The 27,050-nt window shown below is 33.9% G+C and overlaps 1 protein-coding gene across 1 annotated transcript in view; it reads right to left on the reverse strand.

The window, feature by feature from the left end:
* Positions 1-27,050, reverse strand: part of ARHGAP18 (Rho GTPase activating protein 18) — a 113,022-nt gene that overhangs the window by 24,152 nt on the left and 61,820 nt on the right. The window contains exons 4-10 of the mRNA XM_006926159.3: positions 25,260-25,323; positions 20,916-21,094; positions 11,848-12,013; positions 9,604-9,695; positions 6,034-6,111; positions 2,983-3,142; positions 800-882 (exon numbers count right to left, since the gene is read on the reverse strand). Coding sequence (XP_006926221.1) covers positions 800-882; positions 2,983-3,142; positions 6,034-6,111; positions 9,604-9,695; positions 11,848-12,013; positions 20,916-21,094; positions 25,260-25,323 — 822 coding nt within the window. The remainder of the gene's footprint in view (positions 1-799; positions 883-2,982; positions 3,143-6,033; positions 6,112-9,603; positions 9,696-11,847; positions 12,014-20,915; positions 21,095-25,259; positions 25,324-27,050) is intronic.

Here is a 27,050-nt window from a genome sequence, read left to right on the forward strand (position 1 = left end):
TGTTTTGAATAATGGCAAAACTTAAGGTAAATACTCTTTCTAAATTATTTTTTTAAAGTCTTTTTCTTTTATAAAGGTTTATAATTAAACCTTTTATAACTATAAACTCTATCATTAAGGAAAATAAATCAATGTGGAAGAATTTACTAATTTATTGACTATTATAAAAGCCTCTGACAACACTTATAATAAACAGTATAAAATGATATAACATTAGACCAAAACACTTTGAAATGGTGATATAAATCAGCAACTCAAGGTAAGCCCTTAGAGAAATAACTAGAATTTGTTTGAGTTGGTCTACCTTTTGGCTAAGCAAACATTGTTGGAATAGTCATTATGACTTATTCCAAACTCTACTGCACGGAATTACAAATGTAACATCTTTAGGCAACACTGGGTGATTATATGTGATGACTCTTAGGATTTTCTTTTTAAACATTTATTTTCACCTAATACACGCTCACTAAATAAAATTTGGAAAATGCAGAAAAATAGAAGAAAAATAAAAAGCACCCATGTTTGCATTAACAAATGAACTTTGATCACTTGTTTTGGCAGAAGAATGGTTAGAGTAAAATCAAAACACAAAACTCCTGATAATACGATTAACATGACTAATAAATGTATAAATAAATGTATAAAGAGTCAAAGACTTCTACCACCTGTCCTTAAAAACAGGTCTTTTCTTTAGAGACTACTACTAACATTTCCATGATAAGATCATGTTTTGCCACAATAATAAAAAATTGCTCTGCTTTGTTCTGAGGGACAGTGACGGCAAACGAATCCAGCTGACCTTCAGTGTGTCTCGATTTGCATCAGGCAGGAGGATGACAAGAAGGTTCAAAGCCTGTAGTTGTTGCTTCTTGGTCGGAAGATCTGCAGACAGATGAAAGAAATCTGAAGTCTTTACTGAACATTTTACTTCCTTTTTTCATTTTGTAAGAAAAAAAGTTATTTGGCATAAACATCACTGTGAAATGTGAGACACAACGACTGAGCAGCAAGCCTTGTTGAGAGTGTGTTTGTGGGGGATCAGCACAAGCAGCTGCTGCTTTAGAGCTTTATCCTTAGAATGCTCACTTCCAACTGCGATCATATGACGAGCAGCCTTATGTTTGCAGACACACAACAATGCTTTGAAAATAATTTTAGCTTCTGCATGATAATTATTCTCCAATAAAAAGAGAAGATTGGACCTTCTATGATATGGTATCAAGGTACATCTGTAACGGTGAAGTTTGTTTCCTTTAATGGTGAGTGAACAAATTATGTGGTAAGAGTCCATGAATTCTAACAGGAATATGTAAAACAGAGCCCGGAATACAATAGGTGTTCAACAAACATTGATAGAATGAATTAGAAAACCAATCAGCAATGAAAGAGTCTAAGAAGTACATTATTATCAATGATACTTATCATTTTTGGTAGCTTTTATCCTATTTAAGTAATAATCCTGTATATCTGGACACATTCTGACATTTGTTTTCAGGGATCAATTCAGTCCTTTAATCCATATCTAAAGAATGTGTGCAAAATAACACAACTTAACCATTAAAAAATATATTAAGCAGAAGATGACTTCAGTCATGTCTCCTCTAGAAATTCTAAAGAAATGTTATGAGATGACACACGAGAATCATCTCAATATTACATGATTTAAGAATAGCGAATACAACTGAATTTTATTCAGCCACCAAAAAGGAATGATATTTTGCCATTTGTGACATCATGGATGGACCTTGAGGGGAAGTGAAATAAGTCAGAGAAAGAAAAATACCATATGATTTCTCTTATATGTAGAATCCGAAAAAAAAACAAAAACAAAAACAAAAAAAGAAGCTCACGGATAGAAGAGATTGGTGGTTGCCTGAGATGGGGGAGGGGGTACAAAATAGGTGGAGGGGGTATGAAGGCACGAACTTCCAGTTATAAAATAAATAAGTCCTGGAGATGTAATGTACAGCATGGCAAATATAGTTAGTAATACTGTACTGCATATTTGAAAGTTCCTAAGTGAGTAGATCTTAAAAGTTCTCATCACGAGAAAAAAAAAAATTCTTGACTCTAATGACAGATGTTAACTAGATTTATTGTGGTGACCATTTCACAATATAAACAAATATTAAATCATTATATTATACATCTGAGACTAATATAATGTTGTATGTCAATTATACCTCAATAAAAAATGTTAAAAAAAGAGTAGTCCGTAATAGCTCTGCTTGACACTGCAGCTCACCATAAGCATCAATAATGTTCCCTTTTCTACTATCAAGTGTCCCAATATGGAAGTTAAACATGTGGTCACTAGAGTGTGGCAATGGCATTTTTCTTTTTTTGTTGACCTCTAGGACTAAAAGGGATAATTATGCCTGTATATAAACCTCACAAGATCTCCATGTTCACTGAAAAGGAATTAAGAGCTATGAGACATTAGTTTGGAACTTGCCCAAGACTACAAAATGGCAAGACATTAGAAGTCTGTTGCCCTCCATCAATGAGGCAGACAAATGATTTGTTCTATTTCTGCATGACAATTTCAAAAAGTTAATTTTTCAGAAAATAGTCACAGACTCTGCCACATCCCCCTGTTCTTTTATGATAACTGTTAATCCACAGCTTCTCTAGTAAGTGTTGCTTTCACCACTTGGCAAGAAAAATGTATCAGAGATCTTACGTGACGCATTTTATTATAAAAGAAATGTGATTTTCAGGTTTTAACATGAAAATATATTGTATTGCTTAAAGGGCATGCAATTAATTTGTACCCAAGAGAACATTCTTTTATCTATTTACTCAGAGATGTATATTTATAAAGGAAAGGAAAACATGTGGCATTTGAGCACCGTTGACATCAGTGAGTCAATATATATCCAAATATATCTGGTAATATTCTTTGTGATACAAAATGTTATTAAAACAATTAGTATGGATGGCAGCAGCACAAGGATTGTTTCGAAGAGGGACAGCACTTACTCTGGACAGCTTGAAAGGCTTTGAGATATTCTACACTGAGCAGCGGCTGGGGCAGCTCCCGGACAAACAGCTTCAGTAAGCTGGCTGCATCATGCTGCTTGACACTGTCCCAATTAAACGTCCCTTCATAAAACTTCGCTTCTAGTTCTTGGCAGAGATTCTGAAAGGCAGAAGAAAAAAGAAAGCTACCAGTAAGTACTTTTTTTTTTTTTTTCTGAGAGTATGATACACTTCCCACTTTACAAGTGATTCTACTCTTTAGAAAAGACATCTGAAAGCACTAAAAGGCCAATACTTCTCTGTTACTTTGAAAAATATTATTCTCTTTGGCCCCAGTGTACTTTACCAAATGAAAATTATACTTACGTCCAAAAAATTCTAGAATTTTACATATTTTCCTGGACACAATACAAACCTTAAGCAGTAAAGGTTTAATGAAAAGATTAGTCCAAATAGTCTTTCCATTTGGGGTCTTTATTTAGATAATATAATTTTTCATTAAATTAAAAAATCATTAAAAAAATAAGTGTACGTTTTAAATTATTTAGAAGTACGTTCCATGATATCTAATACAAAATACATAATCAATCTCTGAGTTTAAAACAGAAGGCTACCTTTAATTAGTCACCTCTGGGAAATGAAAAACCAAATTCTATAGCAAATGAGGCATGAAAATACATCAATATACCTGTCTGAAATGCACAGGCTGTAAGTGACATAGCCATCCTTATGCCAGCTGCAGACAACAGTGTGAGTCTGTGTAGAATTAGAATACCTAGTTCATTTACCTCAAGGACTCTACAAAATTTGTCTGACAAATTATTAGTAATAAATCAATTTAGTTTCATAATTACTATTTTCTATACACTTTTTCACTGTGGCATAAATCCTATAATATTAGAAATCCTTCGATATTAGAAATCCTTCCAAGTCTGTCACTTTCTTCTATTTTTTGACATTGTTCTCCCCAATTCATGTTCTTTGTTCTTCTTATAAGGTGAATTTATTACATTTGCTCTTCCCAGCACAACTCCATTCTCTATCCCAATTATGTCTGTAATTGGTGAAATATATAAAGGTGAACCTAGAAATAGAGAATGGAGGAAAGAGAGGTGGAGGGAGAGGGATGAGAGAAAGGGAGGAAGGAGAGAGGGAGGGAGGAAGGGGAGAGGGAGAGAGAAAGGAGAGAGGAAGAGAGAAATGAGGGAGGGAATGAGGGAGAGGGAGAGAAAAGAGTATAAGAAAATTGGTGGGGCAGGGGAGAAGAAAGACAACCAAAGATTTTGCATATTATCTTTAAATTATTTATAATAGACCAGCTGCTGCAGAATTTGGTATATGACAACAGGCCAGGTTGAGGAATAGAGCCAGCTGAATCTATCTAATTGACTTTCTTAGAAATTATATTTAGTTGAACTCAACCTTCTGTCAGCTATCCAGTCAAACTATAAAATACACATTACATTTGCTATTGTGTACTAAAGTAAATGTATTTATAACTTGTGAGTTGGCCATTACACTCTGCTAATGAATGCTGTGAACAGTGAACTGAAAAGCTACAGTATTCTTGCTGATATGGGTTACATGAAGTCACATTACCTGTTGTTTCTGAGGAATTCCTTCTCTGTAAGAGAATGTACTTCTCAACAGAACTTATCTCAGAATCACACATCAAGTTCATGACTGACTGTAGTGAGATTGCCAGGTGTTCACAGATGAAGTGAGACAATGGCAACTTATCAAACTTACAAGAGCACCAAAAAAGTTTCAGGGACCTCTGTGTACCCGACATAAAACCCAGGGGATTCAAGCTGAATGAAATTTGTGAGCACAGTTTCTCAGGTTACTCGAATCCAATTAAATTGAGATCACTGTGCAGTAAGAGCCAAGTAAGCCAAAACTAGCTTCCTAAACTGAGGAAGCTTATCAAAATAAGCAGATGATGCAAACTATGGAATGTACTCATAGTAATTCCACTCCTGGCAGCACCACTGCCACAGTCACCATAACCATCAGCCATTTCTGCCTGATCCAACTCTAAAGATTTCACATAGAATAGGTTAAGGAAATGAACAGAGAAAAATCTCTTCCCTCTATTCTCTTGAATTGCAAATTCAGGAAGACAATGTATTGGATGTGGGCAGTGACTTGTACTATTTCAGTTTAGAGCTAGAGCTTAATTTGGAGGATAAGGTGAAGGAGATTGTTAATGACTGCTAACCAAATATGTTTCCTAGATAAATTTTCCATACAGAGCTACAATTCCAAGTATGAAGCCCCTGTAAAATGCAAATCTCCTGAGAGGCATATGTATCATGCATATGTATCATCTGTAGGGTAGTTGCACCTTTACCGTTCATTCATGGGATGTTTTATTCCCCTTGGGTGACAGAGAGAAAGGAGGAGGATACATAGCATCCTAGGACAGTGGAGAAGAAATGTCATCTTGAGAGAAAAGAAAGCAGGGGCAGAGAGGAAAGGGGGCTCCACTGAAATGTCTGAGAATGACCTCTTTCACGAGCCAGACTCGGGCTACCCTGGGTCCAGTGAGACAGGGAACTGTGAAATTCAGGAAAGTGATTGAGACAGAGTCTCACTTTGCCAGCTCACTAAGACTAATATTGTCTTCTGCTCTGCTCCCCTAATGAAGTTTATCATCCTGCTTTTTTTTTTTTAATTCAACTGCGATTACTTATGCTGACTAAATCTGTCACTAGACCCGTATTAATATTTGACTCATTGTGTTCTCATCAGAAGGATGAGACTACTCATCTTTTTGCCTGTTTATTTTTGTTCCTTTTTATGTTTGCACAGTGGAGAGATTATGTGTCTCTTTATCATAGTGTTATTATAGGTAATATGGTAATTTTGAAAAAAATCAGAACTTACACAAATCAGAAGAGACATTAGAAAAATTAAATATAAACTGAATGTTAGGAGATTTTATTATTTTATTTTATCTACTTTACTAACGATGGAAAGAAAGGGCTGGGATGCAAGTTAGCTTTTAACATGCAAAAGTATAATTAAACAATAAAACCAAGAAATTACCTTGATTCTAATGGCAGCTCCAGGTATTCTTAAGAGGCCTTCAGTTTCTAAACCTCCTTCTTCAATTCGAGAAATCAGCTATGTATAAACAGAAAAACATTCTGATTTTGGTATTCATAACAGGTACAATTCCAAATTTAACATCTGTTTCACATATAAATAAATGAAAACTGATTACAATGACATATAAACTGGATTTCATGAAATTCTAAATGTAATTGCACTATCACTATCCTTTAAACCAATAAGTCCCAAAACTTTATAATTTAGAAAAAGTTGGGTCATATTATCCTTTGTAACAGAAGTGTATAATGTCACACAACAAATGTGGTACACCAAATGGAGAGTAAAAATGTTCTTTGTTTAAAAGCAACTAAAACCATCCCTTTCCTCTGCTTTTCCTGAAACATACATTCTGCAATCAAATAATCTTATAAAATTCTAGTATTTGCACATTTACATCACATTTTTAGTTTGTTCAATGAAAAATTCTTTATGTGAAGAAAAAAACTGTTTGCAAATATTCATTTCAAGCCTTTACACTTTTGGTGGTAAACAAATAAAAATCAGTTCTTGTATAAGGCCTCAAAATTACACTCAATGCCAAATTAATGCATGCAGATCTCTCTACCTCCAGAACCCTATTAAAATAAAAGGGGTTGTTTTTTTTTTTTTTCCTTTTAATAAGGCAGAAGCTCATAAGAATAAGTCAAATAGAGAAGCTGCAATGACATACTGTTGGACACTAGTTTCTTGGCAGAGTGATCTTCCAATTGGAATATGCATTCCTTGGGCAGTACATGAAGGCTTATAGAGGGTACTCTGCTATTTTAAGGAAATTAATTTCCTTCTTGTCAGTTTAAATATGGGGCATTTACTAGCATCACATCGGTTCTCCTTCTTACCACTCACTCACTCCCCTTTCACAACAGCCTTCTCCTACTTTATAAAAGACATGCCTACTCTTCACTCATCTCCAATCTTACTGCAATATTTTATTCCCTAAGGCATAAAATCTTCCAGAGTGCCAAAAGAATGTAAAATTGTCTTTTTTTTTTTCAGAGGAAACTCCTTTAATGATTAACCAAGGCTCTATAAACTATGTAAAGCTTACTGTTTTCCCCTTGGTTATAAAAGCATCTCAGGAGCAAAGCATGGCATCATAAATGAAGTCTTTTGACCTTTGTCTGGATGTTCTAAAATAAGATATACTATAGCGTGTAGATACTGGAAGAGATGGCAATTTTTCTGTAATGATCTCACCTCTTCTATCCCTGGATTATGGCCAAAGAATGAACTGATCTTGAGAGAGTCAGGTAAGAATAAAGCAAAGAATAGTTTCAAAGTTCTCCCAAGGATTTATTATCAGTTAAAAAGAGAAGCATCTTTAACCAGTCAACACAACACATGATTTTTGAAATTCAACTGGAATATTATCCGAGACCACATTTTTCAAATTATGCTGGATAAAAACTCACAGCAAAATAATTTACATGAACTATTTTACGTTACATGGACCTTATTCAATAATGTATTTAAAACCGAATTTATCAAATAATACCATGCAAAAGTTATTCAATGTACAAGCAATTTTCACTTTATTTAATCTTATAAAATGTTTAAAATGTTTTATCAACAAAAGATAAAATTATATGCTAGCTGTTGGAGCAAATTAGTTTTTAGCAGCATAAGCCTTTTGCTTTCATTAAATACAAAGGAAAAATTAACTATGATTTCTACATAACTGAAGGAGAGTAATTTCTAAATTTTTATATTCGAGTCCTTTTATTATTCTCTAAAGCTAAATACTAGCATTCAATAAAGGTATGTATATATATTGTCTGAAGAAATGTCATGTGTTTTCTCATATTTCTCACTCTGAAAATAACATTTTTAGCTACCACATAACATTGCATTATTAAAACATAAAAATACTTTACAGCTTTCCTTTCATTTTCAAGACAAAACAGACATTAAAAATATATTGATCATATATTTTAATCATGCTGCATTTGGTAATTCATCTTCCAAGATATATTCTCTAAGTTATCAGTAAGTTTCATAGCATTTCCCAAAATACATATCACATACTTATATAAATTAAAAAACAAATTGAAAATGAAGTCAGACTTTTTGACACAAAGTATGTTTGATCCGGCTGATTAGTATGACAATAAGAATAGAATCTATATTTCCAAATCCCCAACCCTTTCTGAAAATATGGTTTAAACAATGTGACTCTGAGGAGAAAAAAATATATATAGTTCACAGATATTAGATAAGCTTTAAGCCCTTTTGGGGTATATTTCTCAATAACTGAGAAAGTATAATCTTCTAAAGACTACTAATGAAACTATTTACAAATCAGTAGTTTCCAATTCTTTCCTTCCTACAAAATTGAAGGAATATCAAATTGCATTTTCAGCTGATAAATCAAAAAATATTTTTCATGATAAATCACTAAAATTTTTGTTTATAATTCAGAGGAGATGCAAACAGATGAGTGTTTATCTGACAGTAAGCTCTTTATATACCCTTTTGTTTTTTTATATAAACAAAAAAACTTTAAAGATATTATCCAATGACTTCAAATGGGTAGGTAGTCAGAGTCTCCAAAAGGGACCACAAACATATAATGGGTAGGATAAACTGTGTACAACAACCTTCACCAGGAGAAACACCGAGATCAGTTTGGATGTAATGAAGAACGTGAGGAATAAAGGGATCAGAGGTCAGAAGGTAAGACAGGTAAATGACTGGCTTAGAATAACAGAAGATTAAGTGCCAAGTAGTTAGAGCTATAGTATCAAAGAGTCTATCGAGTCAGTTAATTGTGAAAATTCCCATTGCCACTCTTGCTGTTGCCAGGACTTCCAGAAACTGTGATATGCCTGGGCTGTTGCAAAGAATCTATAGTTTGGGTAGTCTATAACTGATTTAGCCTGCCTTCCTCACTATGCATTCCCTGGCTTTTATCATAATATGCAATCTGTGTTTCTGAACAATGATGGCTCAGAGGTTAGACTGAAATTCTTATATTGCCATAGATAATCCCCTTATGAATAATTGAGTGTTGACTACACAAGTGACTTGACAGTTTAACAATCACTTTCTAATTCTACTTTATGGTTTCTTTGCCTAGTTTGGAAGTAGACACTGGTAAATTAAATTGGACATCCTCACTGTAAATAGGAAAGCTTGGGAAATACATACAGGTATGAAATATTCATGAGGATTCAATTCCCTAGAAATTTATTTATAAGCAGTTTCCACTTCTATGTATTATAGAACTGAAATCTCAATTATACAAAGCCAGCTAATATAAGACAGGAAAATGATGCCAGGTAATCACATTTACAGTAATAACACTGAAAGCATCACCATGAAATAAAAATTATGAGCCCTTGAAACAAATTTTTTTTCCTGAATAGAAAATCAAAGTACAAAATAAAAGAGCATATCAATTGGAAAACTACATTATAATAGTAAGAATATAAAAAATAAATTAAAATAAAACCACTATTACCTCAAGTATGTTTTCTCTATGCTGACCCATTCAGGCCTACTTACTTTTTGAAATATCAAGGGTATTTTAGTTCCTGGTACTTTCTTCTGATCTTGTTCCAACAATACAGTCAATGGAACACAAAAAAGGCCAGAATCTGCAACAAAAAATAAAATTAAATTTCTTCACTTCCATCAATCCATAAAATATTAATGCAAAATGTTAAGCCGTAAGATTTCTGATACTGTCTATCAATCAGACAGCTATTTATTGAGCACCTAGTAAGAGAATGACACTGTGTAGTTATTAGACATAGACTCTCAATAGGAAAATTTGGGCCCTGCCACATAGAGCAATCTAGCAAGGAAAGACAACTAAACAAATGATTGCAAATAATCTCACTGAAATACCTAGAAAAGGATAAGCTGCTACATATGAGAGATGAGTGTTGTGGGACTGCATAAAATATGCAAAAAAATTATGAAATGTAGTCGAATTAAAAGTTTTGGCTTAAAGCAAATATCACTAATCTCTTCCACACTTAATTGACATTTAACATTCTACATTACAGCAAAATATAAATACTCTTTTTTTGAGAAATCAGTCTATAAAGGGTATTTTCTATTTTTTGTTTTTGTTTTTTTTCTTTTAGAAAATATAAATACTTAATATTCTTGAATGTAAATTTTAGACTTTATATATTTGGGAATAACTCTGGAAGAAATGACACATAATAATTTACAATTTTTCTAAATTGAAATCATGTGCCTTGAGTCTGTTCAGTGCTGCTTCTGCGCAATAACTGCCACTCCACCCCTATCACTGAGTAGAATAGTTAGCACAGAAGCATAACACATATCATCAGGAGAGATATAAATAAATTGTGAACACAAAAAGAAGCATTATTTTGTGGTATGAGGATAGACATTGGAAACTGTGACCCTCAACAGAGATGTAATTCAAAAGAATGCCAGTAATTCAGTAAATACTTTACGGTTTAAAAATTAAGAAAAGATGTAATCTTTAAGAATGGAGAGTCTCGTTTATAAATTGCATAGGTAAGATACAAAAATATTTTAAAAAATAAAAATAAAATCTATTCTATTAATAGTGACACTTTTAATAAGAATGACTATTTCTCTTAACTGGCTTAATATCGTTAGGATGCAATTCTAAAACAGCATTAAAAAATCTTCTTCAAGCCACTTTTAAAGTCAAGCACTGAGTCACAGCTATTTAAATTATATTTCCATTTTATATTTGGAGAAGTCTTTATGATGAGCTTCTAAAAAGCATCTGAAGTCTTCGTTATCCATAATGGACTTGTGAAAAAAACAGAAGCACCATTTAACTCCAAAATTCACCATCCCAGGCTTTAAGCTAAAATATTCAAAGGAGCTGTGCACAGAATGTCTTCTGGGTCCTGGCATGGAAGAGGGCCTGAAGGGAAGGTATACTTCAGTCCTACAGAGAAATTGCCTCTAAAACTTAAATCAGATGAATACTTGTCTTTGCTAATGTTACCATAGCAACTCAATAATCCTCCTTGATTTCTCTTTAGGAGAAAATTTTAAGGTTAAAGAAGCGGTCAGAAATTTCTAAACAATAAAGCTTTGTCAATAAAGAATTATCTGGATTTCCAGACCAATTGAATCTTGGAAAAACAAAAACCGAGGAAGTGCCTGCTCTCTATCATATTATAAAAAATAAAGTATGTTCATATAACAAGTAAAGCAAGCTGCTTACAAAAGAAAATCTAACATATCCACGATAAATACAATTTAGTGGTATCACGTGCCACAATGGCATTATTTTCTTAGTAAAGAACATTTTTGCAAAATATTCAGAATGTTAACGAACAAAGGAACAGACTAACTACCCTATGTATTACCCATTGAGTAAATAAGCAAAAGTAAGCAACAAATTTTAAAGGGTCAACAATTTTAAAGTTATTTTTCAAGATCTCATTTTGGAAATTAATAAGTATATGTACCAAATGTATTTTTTTAATACATAGTCTTCAAAGGAGAAAGCATGTGAGTTAAGATTCCTTGATTCAGAATTTCCATCTAATTTCCTTCCATGGTAATTAAATGTTTGATTATGCCCTTGTTTTCTATAGTCTAGGAGACAGTGCATTTAATCAAGTTACAAAATTTTTGAAGACAACGTTTTAGAATCTAAACTTCAGATGTATTCAAGTGTTTGTTTATTTTGTAGGTGTTTCTCTCCTAAAAATACTGCTAAAAAGCCAACCTCATCCTTGCTGCTTTACAAGTAAATCCAACTGTTTTTCATTTCAAAATTACCTTTTGTTTTGATTTTCACAGCTTTTTGTTGTTTCAGTTCAATACCCAATACATCATAGAGGGCAGTCAGTTCGATTAGGGCTAAATAGCAAACTTTCTTCATGTCCTGGGGTGCTAGGTCACCAATCCTGGTGGTGCCTGTTTTGTCTATTGGCAATCTGAAATTCTAAAATAAACACCATTAATATAGTAAAGGTGTAGAGTATTTAACCTTTTTTTTTTTTTTTTAAATGAAAGAAGACAAAATTTAAGTATAGAAAGAGGTTATACTCCAAAAAGTGACAATGACAGCTATGGCATAATATCTCCTGTCAGAATAAAGAGCAACACTGTGCCAATGATGATGTCCAAACCTGTGGGAAGTTCAAGAGTCAGTATCTGAAGTTTGACAAACAATGGAACCAGACCGTGTACTGGAAGTATGAATACTGGTGGCTAAGAGGACAAAAGAAACAGTAAACCCAAAGCAGAAAAGGAACTCTAGCTAATTGACCTTCAAAGACCAGGGAAGATTAGAAGTCCAGCACAAACCATGAGGAGGAGGAAGAAGCAGGCGAACTGGAAGAGGAGAGAGAGGAACAGAAGCCATGAGTAAGTGCTGACAGTATGTCAGGTACCCTTTACCTACTTATTATTATTGTCATATATACGACATTACAGATACAATATATAATATTAATATAATAATATTGTCATAAAAACCCAAAAAAGACAGGGCTGTGTAGCAAACACAGCGGGAGGTGAATAGCAGAGAAGAGACTAAGAGCATGGACTTTAGAGCCAGAATACCAGTGTGTGTGTGACTTCTGGCAACTGCTTAACCATTCTTTCAGTAAAATGGGAGGAAGGGATGGAGGAGGAGATGGAGAAGGGGGAAGAAGGGGAGGGAAAGGAGGACAGGAGTGATGGGAAGGGGGAGAAGAGAGGAAGTGAGGGAAGGGAAAGGGGAGGAGAAAGAGAGAGGGAGAAGAGGGGGAGGGAGGGAGGGAGAGAGGGAGGGAAAAGAAGGGGAACAGGGAGAGGGAAGGGGAGAAGACCATTTAACTCAGAGGGCCGTTGTGAGGTTTCATTGCCTGGCGCTTCCCAAACACATTTATGTGGTTGCTACTAATATTACTTTCACCACTAAATAAGTCAACTGAGACTTAGAGATACTACCCAGACCTAGAGACACTACTATCACAAGCAAATAAGTGGTGTTTTTGTTGTTTTGCTTTTCTCAAATATTATCTACTACCTATTTTGCCTCTTTTAATATTAAATACATTAAATATGTAACACAAAGCACAAGGAAAAAACATAAACTTCTCTAACATTTAATTCAAATTGCAGTCCCACTGTATTTACTGATTATTAAAATAATAATGATTTTCAAATAGTTTGTTAACAATCTTATTAGTTTATCTTTTAGGTTTACCTTTGACTTCTTAATTAAATGTCCAAGAATGTTCAACTGATTCCCTTTTAATCCCTTTGCTTTGCTCATTTTTATACTGTTTCATTAACACTCCATAGTCTAAAAACTCTTGCAAAAGACATGTCCTAAAGTAGCGGTTTTCAAAGTGTAATCCAACGAACTGGTGGGGAACCCAACATCCTTTCAAGGAGACCAAGAGTGCCAAACTATTTTAAGAATTAATATTAAAACATAATTTGACTTTTCACACTCATTATCCCATGATTATACAGTGTTTTCCAGAGGTATAATACATGTGCAACAGACTGCATACAGAAGTAGATATGAGAATAAAGTTGCTAAAATGTGAAACCATGCCACATTTCTTAATTTTTTTAGAAAATATTATTATTTTTCATTAAAAAGTTGTCAACTATAATACTGTTTTAAATTGAATAAATATTTTTAAACTTCTCAACTTTAATTTCTAATATGGTAAATGTCCATAGGTATAACTAATATTAATGAAAGTTCCTCCCCCAACGTACGCACAATTTTTTAAGTTGTTTAATTATAAAAAGAACTATCCTTTTGTCTACATGTTCACGTTTCACAGTTCAAGAACACAGGTCAGTGACAAATATCCATGGGACCTAATACAAAGAAATTCTTCACATTCCAAAATCACCTCGGGCCAGCCTTCTTCATCTCCCCAAAATCTTTCATGGAATCATAATTTCTGTAGAAATCTGCATATGCCTTCTGTGTTCAGTCACAGCAAACTTATAGAGACCTGCAACCCCCAAGAGACAACTAACACTCTAACAATATGAAATTAGAAATGTCTGGACAAGAGACCACGCATCTGAGGTTTTGTCAAAGCTAGAAGCCATGGTAGTTATTCTCATCACCAACATCCTTCCCGACTGATAAAATAAAAGCTTTTTCTGGTCCTCAACAATTTTTAAGGGCCTAAAGGTGTTATAAGACCAAAATGATTGAGAGTTGTCATCCTAAAACAATTCTTAAAATCTGCAAGTTTGGATTTTTCAGGAGCTAATTTCTTTCAAGCAAACTGAACTCTAAGAGAAAATCTTTGAGTCCATTATAGGAGAATAAGTTTGTTTCTTAACTTTTGGTAATACATTTTTCCCTCTATAAGAATATTAAATAAAACAGCAGTAGACATGATTGAATAAGCAGCCTAAGTGAATTTCCAGCATAACAGTTAATGGCCTCCATGGTGCTATGCAAAGGGGTTGAGAATATGAAGCCAAACTAAGCTGGCAAATCCTATCTTCTTCACTTACTATCTATGTGACCTCTAGCAAATTATATCAACTTCTGTGCCTCAGCCACTTCATCTGTAAAATGGGAGTAATAATAGAACCTACCTTATAAGGCTGTGGTAGGGATCAAATGGCACATATTAAGCACTCAAAAAGTGGTATGTATTATTACTACATTTTTTTCACCAAACTTTTTCAATTTCAAGATTTCGTGGTTTTCCTTTTTTCCTAACTTACTGCAAGATAGGAAAAAATAAGAATAGTACTCATATTTGATAAACTGTCTCTCATTCTATTCTGCAAAAATCCTCATAGGATAAGAATTATTACAGCATATTTTAGGTGGAGGAACTGAAGCTCAGTAAAGAGAACTAAATAGCAGCCAGTGATGGAATAATGATGCAAATTCAGAGCTTCTAAATCCTAAGTTCAGTAATCATTTTGTTCTGCTCCACTTTTCCCATCCATCACAGCAGGCAGGGAGGAATCTAGGCTGATCTGTGTTGATGTAAGACTGTGAGGCCCTCAAGGAGAGGAGTCATGTCTTAATCACCTGTAACCTGACTGTATCATAGGCTTAGCACACTGCAGGTTCTGTCCCAGTCTAGTCGATGAATGAAGATACACATCTTGCAGGGAGAAAGCACAGAATCAGATTCAGTGAGGTGCAGGGTCCCTTCATTTCCTTTGATTTTTACAGAGCTCTTTCTTTAAAACCACACAAAACTCTTCGCATTTTCCTCATGCTTGGCCCCAGAGTTCTAATTGCATTGTTTTCTGAAGGGTTAAACCCAATCCTATTTACCAACGATTTATTTAAAAAAAAAAAAAATTTCATTAAAATCAGTTGCTCTGGTCTAATAAGCCAAACATATGTAATATAATTATTTAAAGAATTGCCTGAGGTAAATGTTTAAAGGAACCTGAAATATTATTAGTTCAAACATTTGATTTACCTAGCAATACATGCCATGCATGAGCTTTATTTATTTATTTATTTAACATTGTGCTTAATGAAAGAACTTAGTTCTTTATACCAATGTTTAATTCATAAAGGCAGCTTTAAATATTTATGAAGTTTCCTGCAGTTTTGTTTAGTTAATAGACTGGATGGTTCAGTTCATTGGATAAGAGAAGGCAATGCAACTTCAGCAAAAGGGTAAAGCTCTTTACCCTTTGAAAAATATATTTAAAGAGTGAGATAATTTTTTTTTTTTTAAATATTGGTTCTCATGTGTTACTGTAAATTCATCAGGTAGCTCTTCAGCACTGCATCCTCATAATACTAGGGGCCCCTTAGACACCTCATTAGTTAGGATGAATTTGACTTATTTACTCATCAGTCACTTGAGCTTTGACTTGGAAAGCAAGGGAATCTATTTTCCCTTGGTCACTTTCCACCAACGACTTTTTTTATAGCATCTGCTAGGCAAGTCATTTCCTACTTAAGACTTTTTCATGTGTAATATGTGATTTTATTATAGTATTTAATTCATTTTCATCCCCAGAGCATGAATACTTTTCTATACAAATGTTTTTAGAATCTTTCAAATTTGCAGGTTTTTAAAATATTTCCTTTTTTTTTAATGAAGAGCAATAGTCATAATTTAACCTTTTCTTGACAATTCGGCATTATGACCTTAAATACCTATTTTTATATCGTGTACAAGTTTGTGTCTGCCTTAGATTTTTAGTGTCCTCACTCGATTCCAAACTACCATTGCTTCTACTGTCATTTAACTTACTCGAGAGGTATTCCATTCTCCAACAAATTCCCAACTTGGGCCTGCATGTCTAGTTTTGGCCTTTAGTATGCATGGAACTGTGTTGCCACGCAACCAGAGTTGTTATGAAACACGAATTTATTTGAATTAAACATAATTCAATAAGTGTCCAAGACACTGACTAAATAAGGACCTAAGAACTAAAATATAAGCATTCACCTAGGGTATAAACTTTACCGTACTCATGTCAAAGATCATTTCAAAGCTATGATCTTAAAAATTCTTGAATAAATCCTTAATGGTTTTAGCCTCTCAGGTAGGATGAAGGAGTGATATGAAATTTCTGCTTTATATGATGGACTCAGCAAACCAGAATCTTATTTACACAACATCCTAAGCTATCCTGAACAAGGTGTCAGTAGCTCCAATACAAGGACATTTAAACTCACACTTAAATTAAATGCATATCTACCCTTAGGATACATTAAGTGGAGTCAGCGTGGTCCTCCAGAAACCAAACTCCGACTTCAAAAGTTTAGTCACTGAAGCCAAGCCTTAGCATGCCATGTAATCTCTCTAATGTGTATGAAAAATGGGAAACAAAATATCTACCTCATGGAGATCATTTGATAAATAAGTACAGCGTATACTTTCTGAGATATATTGGGTACATAATGCCACAGTTAGTAGTGGTTAACTTTTCAAACTAAAGCACATAAAGGTTGTAAAACCAGATCTCCAAATTTAAGAGGAGAAATTTAAATCCACTGTGAGAGATCATAAAGAATTAACAAAGATTGTTCGATACTGTAAGAAAAAGGAAGTGGATATAAAATGAGGTCAACAGAGAACAATGTATTACATAAAGCCTACTGCATATTTTCAGAAGCAGAGGAGCATGGAGTAGAAATGGAATGGAAGGTTTTACCTGCTTAGACACCTGCCTCAGAGTGGTAAATACAAATATTCAGTTCATCAACCACTTATGGAAAGCTTACAATATGTCCATGTCTTCTAGAAGACATATGGATAAATGAATGGTTGTAGCGATGAACAGATGCATGTCTATAAATAAATATGTGGATCAATTAGCAATAATTATCAAAAGCACAGCATCTAATAATTTAAAGAATGACTTTAGATATTTTATTTAATGCAAGTTCACAATCAGAAAGACTTCTAACAGTAAAGTTAGATACTGAGCTAGACCCCAAAGGATCTGCTGAGACTTCCTTAGTAAACATGAAACAGATGGTAGAAATAGGAAGGTTACGTTAAGCTTGGGGCACCACAAGAATAAAATTGAGAAGGTCAGTGAGCACAAAATAGTTTATTAAGCAGAGAATAAAATTTGATAGGAAGTTTTGTTTTAAGTCTACAAGTGGAAGATAATTTATATTTTATGCCATTGTTTGAATCAACTTAAAAGTCAACAATGTCTTCACTTTGTTTAATTAGACTCTATTGTCAGTTACTTTAAATCCTTTCTGTCTGTTGAGATGAAGACTGTCTTTGAAAAGACACTTTGGCTAAGGATAGTTTGAGAGTGTAAATCATCTCTTTAGGCCAAATGATACATACTCCTTCACTTTTTCTAGGTATAAACTTTCTTAAAGGTAGGTTCTTAAAAATATACGATAAAGCCTAAAAACACTCCAGATGCCCACTATTAGGAGACTGGTTGAATAAAAAAAAAAAAAAAGAAAGAAAAAATTGTGATATATTCTCACAATGGAGTACAATGTGTCTATAAAAAGGAATGAGAAATATTTTTCTATACTATTATGGAGCAATCTCCAAAATATACTGCTAAGTGAAAAGAAAAAGTCTCAAGGTGAAGAAAAGTCTGTATAGTGGGCTATCATTTATCTAAGAACCAAAGAATAACCATAAAATTAAAATTAAAATAATTTACCTGTAAGGGAGAGTGATAGCTCAAGGCTAGAAGTTAGACTTAGTTAGATTTTTAATACACCTTGATTTTAGTTTGACATTTGAACCATGTTTTTGTTTTACATACTTGCAAAACAAAATACAAACTAAAGAAAAACAAGTTTAAACTGTTTTCTGATAATCATATTGTTGATAGTACTGTTAGTATTGTTATCTGAGAATGCTTTATACTATAATGGAGAATAAAACAAGCAATTATGTGGTATTCTAATTATATTATCTGATGTATCATAAGAACCACTATTCTCAGTACGGAAGAAAGAAGGCACAGGTGTACTTCTGTCCTCTCAAAAGGCTTTAAACAATGACCAACCCAGAGAAAGCGATACTCCTAGTGTCCTGATCATAGTCATAAACGTACACTTCTAATAAATGGAACCGATGTTTCTTGAAACAGACAAATATGCCAGATTAAAATGGGAAATTTTGCCTGATGTCATGTCATATACATCTAAAACCATAAGTTGATAGTATTTATACAAGAAAATTAAAATAAAACAACACTAAATGGTCACTAGTGATGCTGGGGAGCAAAATAAAATTGAAGACTGGTAAGTAAAAGAAAGTAACCATTTTGAGAAAGTTTTTTTTTTTTAAAGTAGTCAAACTAATAAATTTTAAAAAGAAATTAGACATAATTTTATAACCATTAATAAAGGATCCAAGCATTAATCAGCAACTGCTGATAACTTCACAAAAACAGGAAGACAACCAGATATTTTGTGTCTCTTAACATAGAGTCATATGTGAATAGTCTTCACCCAAAAAAACGAATCTTGATATGATAAATCTAGAGTCAACCAATTTAAAGGAAACAGAAGAACATGGGAATAGAATTAGTCAAAGGCAGGGAATTCCCTACAAATTAATAACTAGATTTCTTCAACAACTAAATTTCAAGGGAGAGAGGAACGGAGAGAGGGAAGGAAGGATTGGGTGAATGAGGAAGAGTGATAAAAGAAGTGAAAGAGTAGGAAAGGGAAGGAGGGAGAAAGAGAGACACACAGGAGAGAAAGAAAGAAGGGAGGAAGGGATTTAAAGAATCTTAAAAGACATAAACCTTATTTGAATTCTGAGGCAAACAAACTGTAAAAAAAAATTATGAAATCTGTAATACAGTTTGAAATTTGAACACCTGACTGAATATTTGAAATTAAGAATTGTTAACATTTTTAAAGACATAATAATGGTAATATGGATATGACTTTCTAAAAATAGAAACTTCTTTAGCTTTTAGAAATAAATACTGAAACATTTATAAATAATAAAATATAATTCAGAGATGTTTTGAAATAATACAGAATAGGGAATTGGTTGGGGGTACGGGTATGTCAGGACTAGCCATAGGTTAATAAATGTTGTGGCTAGGTGATGAGTATTTGGGGATTCATTATAGTATTCTTTTTAACATCTGTGGAATTCTATAAAACAAACAATAAACGAACATATTTTTTTTAAAAAATGTAAGACATTCAGTAGCAATGAGAACACTCAGTACATAAAGCCTGGTTTTTAAATACAGTCTACTACTAAAAGGAACCAGGGCTCCTTGATGAAATGGATTCTTTCAAGTCTGAGATGAGAAAAGTACAAGGTGAGCCAAGAACATTTTGTACTAGAAAGCAAGAATGTAAAGGAATGTTGAGAATATGTTAACAGGACATGGAAACCATCTTGAAGGGATCCTAATGGTCAAAGTTGGGTAAATTTAAAAATCAAAGAAAAATGATAATGTTTTATAAATCACTAAATGAAAAAAGGAAGCAGTCTGTAGTGATATTCAATAACAATAAAAGAAAAGGGAGAAAAAGCAATTATATAGAAGATTGCCAGCCAATCAACGTAGAAGAAATAATAGAATTAGAAAATCACTTTCTTAGTCTCCAGTTTAATTATTGTTTCAGGCAAGGATTACAAATGCATTGTGAAACCTCTGAGTAATAGGTTATTACTGGCAAATATGATATTCATCCAGTTTCAAGGATCATAAATTAGTATTAAGTGCACATAGGAAAAAGTATCTTTACAATGGGGAGATCTGGTGAACATTTCCTTAACCAAGTGGTCAAACTTCCATCATCAATAAAGGAACCATTTGACATTGTGCTCCTCTTTTGATGATGCAGTAGGAGGCAAAAACATAATCTATGCAGAACTTTGGCCAAAAATGTTTAACTTGAATCTAGTCATGAAGACAAATACAAAATCAGAAATCTGATTCGGACTCTTTGAACATAGTAAACAAAAGCAAGGAACCTGATCTAGATTCAAGAAAACCAAAAACGATGACATCAAATGCAACATATAACCCTTGTTTGAATCCCAGATGGGGGTGGTGAAGGAAGAAGCTATAAAGGACAATATTGTGATAATTGGAGAAAATTCACTATAATAGTATATTAAATACAATTTTAGTGTTCAATTTTTGAAGTACTATAATTGTGTTTTGTTTTGTAGGCCCTTGTCAAATTTAAAAAAAAAAAAAAAGAGTATATACCTGACAGCACAACATAAATACAGATAGATGTAGAAAGAAAGAAAGCAAAGTTTGTAAAATGTTAACTGTTGACTGGATTTAAATGAAGATTGTATGGGTATTTGCTATACTATTCTTTCAACTTTTCCGTGGGTTTGATATTTTCAAAATATAAAGCTGATTAAAAATAATCACTTCTATTAGTGACATCTGAATAATGTACTACGTACAGGTAATAGGGTATTATTGCCTTGGCTCTTCTGGGTCCCATCCTTGGAGCTCTCTTTCTGATTGACGGCTTGCTCTGCAAATGATACCTCCAGGTTGATATCTGTTTCAGAGGCAGGTGTTTCCTCAGGCACTGGTAGGATCTGCTCCTTTTCACCAACATCTAGGTTAGATGCCTGGTCTGGGGGCGGGGAAAAAAAAGATCCAATTCACATGTTTGTTTCCATGTTTCCATGTGTTTCCATGTTTGTTTCCATGTTTCCATGTTTGTTTCCATGTTTCCATGTTTCCTTCCTTCCTTCCTTCCTTCCTTCCTTCCTTCCTTCCTTCCTTCCTTCCTTCTTCCTTTCTTCCTTCTTTTTTTACTTCTAACACATCGACTATGTGAAAACCTTTAAGAAAAGTACTGTTTACTATAGGCAATAATTAACGGTTATTTTAATTGTCAAAAGTATATTCAGGGTATCCTACCAATGGTGCACAGAGAGTAGAAGGGGGATGGCAGTGACTAGAAATTCTTAGCTCAATTGTAGAATCTTTCCCTGAGGTCACAATTCTTAGATTGGGTTGAATTCCAAAACATTGCTCGATAATCTCAAACTCTGACTGAAAAACCTCACAAAAATTTGGTCGATTTACTTGTTATATTTTACACTGGGGGATTAAAAGCCAAAAAAGAGAAGGAGGAGGTTAGTTGTAATTTGTCTTAGAACTGGCGATATCCTATTTAATTTCCTCGCAGTAGAACAGATTCCTGGAATAGACCTCTTTACTCCCTGCATCTCCTTTCTGGAATGTGACCTACCTATCACAGTAAAACTTTCAAAACAAGAGCTACTGCCAAAAATTTATCACTGTGGGAGTCAGGTCTGGAGGTACCTGGTACAGGAATCAATAGGTTTTGCACCTGATTCTATCAAAGACTACCAAAGGTCCTATATCTATAAACCTAGTCAAATAATTTTCAGACATTTATTTATATCAACATTTCAAAGGTATAATAAGTTTAACATTTGTTTGTTTGTTTGCTGTTAATTCCACAGGGAAAAAAATAATGTTTAAAAAGCTTTGCTGAAAACACCAGCTTTAAGCTTTGGTGAAAATGCTTCTAAATTTGACTATTTGATAAGTTTTTGCTTTTAATACAACTCGTATTAAAAAAACTCTGGAACCAACAGCAAGATTACTGTTATTTTCTCATTGCAGACCTTTAATTCATGGTGAGCTCTTTGATAGTATTTATCTGATGTCATCTATGCCACATTTTATGCTTTTCCAACTCCTGTGATAATTTTTAAATTAGAATAACCAGACTTTTATACAATTAACTTTTAAACTATTAACTTAAATGCCAAAGCACAATTTTAGTTTTATTTTCCCACTAATTTACACTGTTTTATGTTTCACTGTGAACATGGATGTTGGTTTCTTAGGAAACCATTTTAAGGGGGATAAAAAAGATTAGCCATTTTCCTAAATTAGAAGCTACTTTTCCAGAAGCTGACTATATATGGACAAGAATTTTAAAACTACTCCCTTTTTCCCTCCGCATCCCCCACTCCGGTCAGAATTACAATTCACCACCACCACCACCTTAAACGAATGTCTTGCATTGAATTAAAAACTGAGTAGAGAAATTATAATTAAGTTATAACATTTTAAAAATATAAATTTCCTCCAAAACATGGCAAAAATGAAAACAAGCATGGTATATAAAAGCATAAAAATTCAAATGGTAAATGAAGTTAGGGTAGATAGTAGAAAAAACAGTTTCAGTGGGATTGAGGGGGTGCTGCTACAGGAAATGGATAGTGAATTGTCTAACAAAAGTATTCATGAATCAATTATCTACTCTCAAAGAGAAAAGTTAAGAGAATGCTGAGATAAACTTTTTGACTCTTAAAGTCTTCAAGTAAATAATATGATTTCTTTAATTCATTATCCTTTGGTTTTGAAGTGGTAAGTAGCATTGGCTTATAAACATTTTACAAATCTTAAAGTTTTCCAATTATATGAAATATCCCGAGGGCCTTTATTTTAAAAAAGAATTTTCCTTTTTATGGAAATCAAAAAAGAAAATAAGAAAATACACATATTAATATGAAAGTTATAAAAATTATTTGTGCATTTTTATCTAAATGTATATATTAACGCTGAGTATTTCATATACACGGAGTTGTAAAATTTGCTAAAATGTTAAGGTTGATGCTTAATGGTAGACTAATTAACCCTTGCTACATTACAGCTCTTAGAACATTAAAACTTGATAACCTTTTCATTTCGAATAAATATATTTGACTAAACATGTATAAAAGCCCAAAGAAAACACTTACAATAGACTATGTTACCCATGCCTTTGGATTTCAAGCAGAAAGCTGTACTTTTGCACTCCAGACATGCATTTTATTCCAAACCTTTCAATGTTTGCATAACGCTGATTAATTCACTGGCTAGCAAAAGAGTATGGCATTGCCCAGAACAGGTGCAGTAGTAAAGACTCAGTGACTTGGATGGTGTTACACACATTCTCTCTTATTATTCTGATTGGAGACTCTATGCCCACTTCACAGCATTCCAGCAAAAGCAGATGTAAATCAGACAGCAAGTTTGTTACACTTCACTAGCCTGCTGCAAGCTAGACTGGAAAGTGCTCGTATAATGAACTCATCTTCCAGAACTTCTGTTTATATAGCCTATATCACCATCTCTGGCAAGGGAGGAAAACATCAAGAAAAGACAATGTTTTCCTCAGTATTCATTTAGCAACTGCCAGTTGCTCTTCTCCAAAGCCTAAAGCATATTGACATTGGCACAAAAGGTTCATCTGTCTCTCTTGATGACCCAGCTCTCTAGCAGGCCAGCACAGGCTATTCCAGCTAGCTTGCCACTTCAGTGTTTGGTGGTATGTAGACCTGGGGAAACACGTAGTAATTTCATTCTGGGGGAAAAAAAATGCAACTAAAGAAACCTCCACAGAATAATAAAAAGGAGGTGCTTTCATAAATAAACATATATAGACATGTATGTGTCTATACCCACACATGCACACAGTTACATGTATTCACAGATGTGTGCGTGTATTTTCTTCAAAGGAAGGGGTGCAGGAGAAAAGTTCTCAGAAAAATATGAAAGGGAAAATTGAGATACTGGATGCTCTAAGACTCTAAAATGCCCACATATAATCTTGGACTAAACTCCTGATTTTTATAGGATAGTTGGGAACAGTTCCCAGGCCTCCATAGTCTCCCTGTACTCTTCCCTAACTATTTCCAATCCACGTACAACACTACTGACATGGGCCAGGTCTTAAGAACAAAAACAAAAGAGAAGGACAGTCCTCTGGCTAAAATCCCACTGCTACAGACCACTTCTGTTATAGTTTTTAAATAACAACACATGAAGGATTAAATTCTTAAGCTTGTCTATCATTTTAATTTTGAACATTTTTCTTTATTGTAAATAAATGAAATAACTATAAATTATTTCTTGATAAGTACTAACAAAGTCTTAATATTTATTTTGATCCATGCCTTGAATTTCTAATCTATTTCTAAATTAATAGGTATTAAGGAGGAAAAGTACATAAATGACAATTATAATCAATTGTCAAAAAAAATTAACTATTTTAAGGTTTTCTAAACTTTCTGAAAAGCAATCCACTTATCAGTGGTCCCCAACCTTTTTGACATCAGGAACAGGTGCTCCTATGAGAATCTAATGCCTGATGATCTGAGCTGGAGCTGAGGCAGTGATGCTAGTGCTGGGGAGTAGCTGCAAATACAGATGAAGCTTCACTCACTCACCAGCCCCTCGCCTCCTGCTGTGTGACCTGGTTCCTAACAGGCCACGGACTGGTACAGGTCACTTGTACACAGCCCAGGGGTTGGAGACCCCTTCATTTATGGATTGAGAACTTATGATTTGAGAATAAGGCTTCAAATCCACTTTAGCTGTATGGCCTTGGAAAGTGACTTCACATCTCTAAATTCTAGTTCTCTCATCTGTAAAATAGGTTAAAAACAATACCTACTACATAGAACTCTTGAATGTATTAAATTAGGTAAACACCTCCTAATAGTACCTTGCACATGGTAAGGATTCAAGAAATGTGGCAACTATGTATATAGAGAGGTTAGAACAGAGATACACAAACATTAAAAAAAAAAATTTTTTTTTAAATCAAAGGCCCACTATTTTCTCAGCCTTCTATAATTATCTACTTGAGTACTTTATATTATTATTTTAATAGAATTTGCTTACTAGAATTGAAAGTGAATGTTTTAAAAGGCTGTATCTGTTTGTTATACTAATAAACGGGAAAATACAAGAGAACAGGTCCAACATACCATCTTTTCCTTGGTATTTGTTTTCATTTGTTCTGACTGACTGTGATTCAGTGCCATCTGGAGCCTAAAGATAGAAAATGGGCCATTTAGTCATCTCCAACTCACAACCAGAAAAATGGTATTGCAAATAATTCCATTACTAACCTTTCGAGTATAAGAATTGTATTCAGAATTTTAACAATCATAGAAAAAAGTACTATGGTTATAATCAACAAATATTTTATTACCCATGAATTGTTAAGACACAATACTAAGTCCTATGGGGAAAATAAAAAACATTAAGAGTGTCCCTGCCATCAAGAACACCACTATTTAGTTGAGGGGAAAAGACAAACATATCAAAAAAGCTAGTAATAGCCATCAATTAGTGGTTACCTAGAGCTAAGAGGGAAATATGGGGAATGACTGATAATGGGTAAGAGCTTTATTTTGGAGATGATGAAAATATGTTAAAATTGATTGTAGTGATGGTTGCAAATCTGTGAATATATTAAAAAGCAGTGAACTGTAGACTTTAAATGGGTGAATTAGATGGTATGCAAATTATATCTCAATAATGCTATTATAAAACAAAATTACCAGTTGACATGTAGGTAATAAAATAGAAATCTTCAAATTAAAAAAAGCTCATAACAAATGTGAAAGGAATTAAAAATAAATTATCAAACAGGTAATAAGAGCACCAATATGCAAAGGAACTCCTTTTTCAAGCAGTTGGAGCAATGACATCTAAGAAATGTCACCCTCCAAGGGGTTTATGGACATAGTAAAACATGCTGACGCCAGAAAGTGTGGCCGAGCAGTACCAGCACTACCACCTTTCCAAGTCAGGCTTGAGAAGGAATTTGGTAATCAGGAAGAGGAGTCTAGATCAATCATACACAGACGTCTATTTGAATGAACTATTTTTAAAATAATCATCCTACTGGATTTCCGTCTCTACACTAAAGAAGGTGGCCTTTCTAGTCATCCTCGTCATAGCTTTTACCTCAAGCTGTGACCCAAGAAGCACTCCTCCCTCCACCTGAAGTCTAGGTAGAGTCCAGAAAAGCAATGGGGCAGGTACACAGAGACTGTTGTTAGTGTACCACACAGAGTGACGGTACCTGGGAGAGTGTACAGTGACTACCAAATCACAGAAGTGGTACAAGGGTCATGGCACTACTTCAATCCCCCTCTGTATTAAGCAATACAACCCTCCTTCCTTTGCCCACGAGCCTGTCATTGGCACAATGAATACAGCAAGCGATTCTAATCTTACATGTGAACATGTATTTTGGAACATGTGGTCAGAATTGTTTTCCTTAGCAATTGAAGATGACAGTGCAGATGGTATTCATTTCTGTATTATATTTCCTAGTGTCAGCAAGGGCTTCATGAGGAAGCATTTAAAATAAAAGAGCTGAATATGTACTTATTTGAGAACAAGAACTATAAGTGAAGATGGCTAGCCCATGTTTGCTTGAGGAATGGAGGATATATTCTAATGGGTGGCAGTGTTTCAATTAAAGGCATGCAGTGTAAGCAAGTTAACATTATTTTAATTTACTTGTGCTATTTCTCCTTTAATGACTTGATCAGATGATGCACTCCAACAATTACCTTGGACTCAAATGATATGGTTTAGGCATTACCAAGAATTTACTGAAAAAGGTTGTGTCTAGCACGTAGTAGCAACATCCTCGTGGAAACTGGAGTGAATCCTAGGGTATGTATTTTGCTCAAGTTCAGCTCTCTGCACTCCCACCCCACTTTTCACTTCCTCTTACCTGCCTTAGAAAGGGTTCTTTC

This window comes from Pteropus alecto, unplaced genomic scaffold, assembly GCF_000325575.1.
Source record: "Pteropus alecto unplaced genomic scaffold, ASM32557v1 scaffold79, whole genome shotgun sequence".
Classification (NCBI taxonomy): domain Eukaryota; kingdom Metazoa; phylum Chordata; class Mammalia; order Chiroptera; family Pteropodidae; genus Pteropus; species Pteropus alecto.